Source organism: Cyprinodon variegatus, unplaced genomic scaffold (assembly GCF_000732505.1).
Source record: "Cyprinodon variegatus isolate N-32 unplaced genomic scaffold, C_variegatus-1.0 Scaffold1235, whole genome shotgun sequence".
NCBI lineage: Eukaryota > Metazoa > Chordata > Actinopteri > Cyprinodontiformes > Cyprinodontidae > Cyprinodon > Cyprinodon variegatus.
The window spans coordinates 163,547-164,479 of NW_015151688.1; the positions used below are offsets into that span (position 1 = coordinate 163,547).

General features: G+C 40.8%; 1 protein-coding gene across 1 annotated transcript in view; it reads left to right on the plus strand.

Moving 5' to 3' along the window:
- The first annotated feature begins 210 nt into the window (after nt 1-210).
- asb5 (ankyrin repeat and SOCS box containing 5) overlaps nt 211-933 on the plus strand; it is a 21,590-nt gene continuing 20,867 nt past the window's right edge. Inside the window, exon 1 of the mRNA XM_015401589.1 lies at nt 211-479. Coding sequence (XP_015257075.1) covers nt 389-479 — 91 coding nt within the window. The 5' untranslated portion in view covers nt 211-388. The remainder of the gene's footprint in view (nt 480-933) is intronic.

The window sequence follows — 933 nt, forward strand, 5'->3', positions numbered from 1 at the left end:
GGAAAAATACCTTGGTTGGTAGTTGGTTCCACAGGAGAGGAGCCTTATAACTAAAAGATCTGCCTCCCATTCTACTNTGAAGGCTTTTAACTACAGTTTGATTAGATCACATCTGCTGGAGGTTAATGCAAACAGCTGGTCAATTTTTAGTGAGTAAAATTTTATTCTGATATTCACATGTTATATTTTACTATAATACAATACAATGCAATATAATATAACTTAATTTCTTGATCTCTGCAAAAACAATCAAATAATTTCAGCCAATCAGAGTGATCTTCGGGTCTGGCTCCTCCCCTTGCTCTGACTCATGTTGTCCTGTTTTGACTGCAGCACGTGAGCCTCCGCCGCGGTACATGGAGTCCCTGCAGGATCAGCTGGAGAGGGGATGTCCAGGAAACGAGCAGCGGAGCCGGAGTCTGGATCCAGTGACTCCCCTGAGAGCAAGCGGACCTGCTGGGGGGTTCTGATCAGCCAAGGTGGGTGCGCTGCATGGGGACAGGATGGCCTGAAAACAGGGAGAATGAAAGAACAGCTCAGACTGGGAGCAGTTCAATGTTTGACATTTAATCCTGCGCAGCTTCTCACCGTATTATGGCCTACAGAGATCTAATGGCGCAAGCCTAAAATATCCTGCAGCTGATCTACAGACAGTATGGTAGCAGGACTGCAGAAACTCTTAACTGCTTTGCATAAAATAATTAAAAATAGTAATTAGAGCATGTTAGTAATTAGATTAAGCTTTTATTTTTTCCAAACATTAATTTTTTTTAGTAGATTTGAAGGAAAAATGTCCTTAATTTTAAGTGAAGGGAAGACTTGGGACCTTAGATGCCAATTGAAGGAATTTAATGTGTCAGTTTGTTAATATTTAACTGTAACATTAAACAAGAAACACATGCAGAGAGCTGTCAATCTCAGTTTCATTTATGT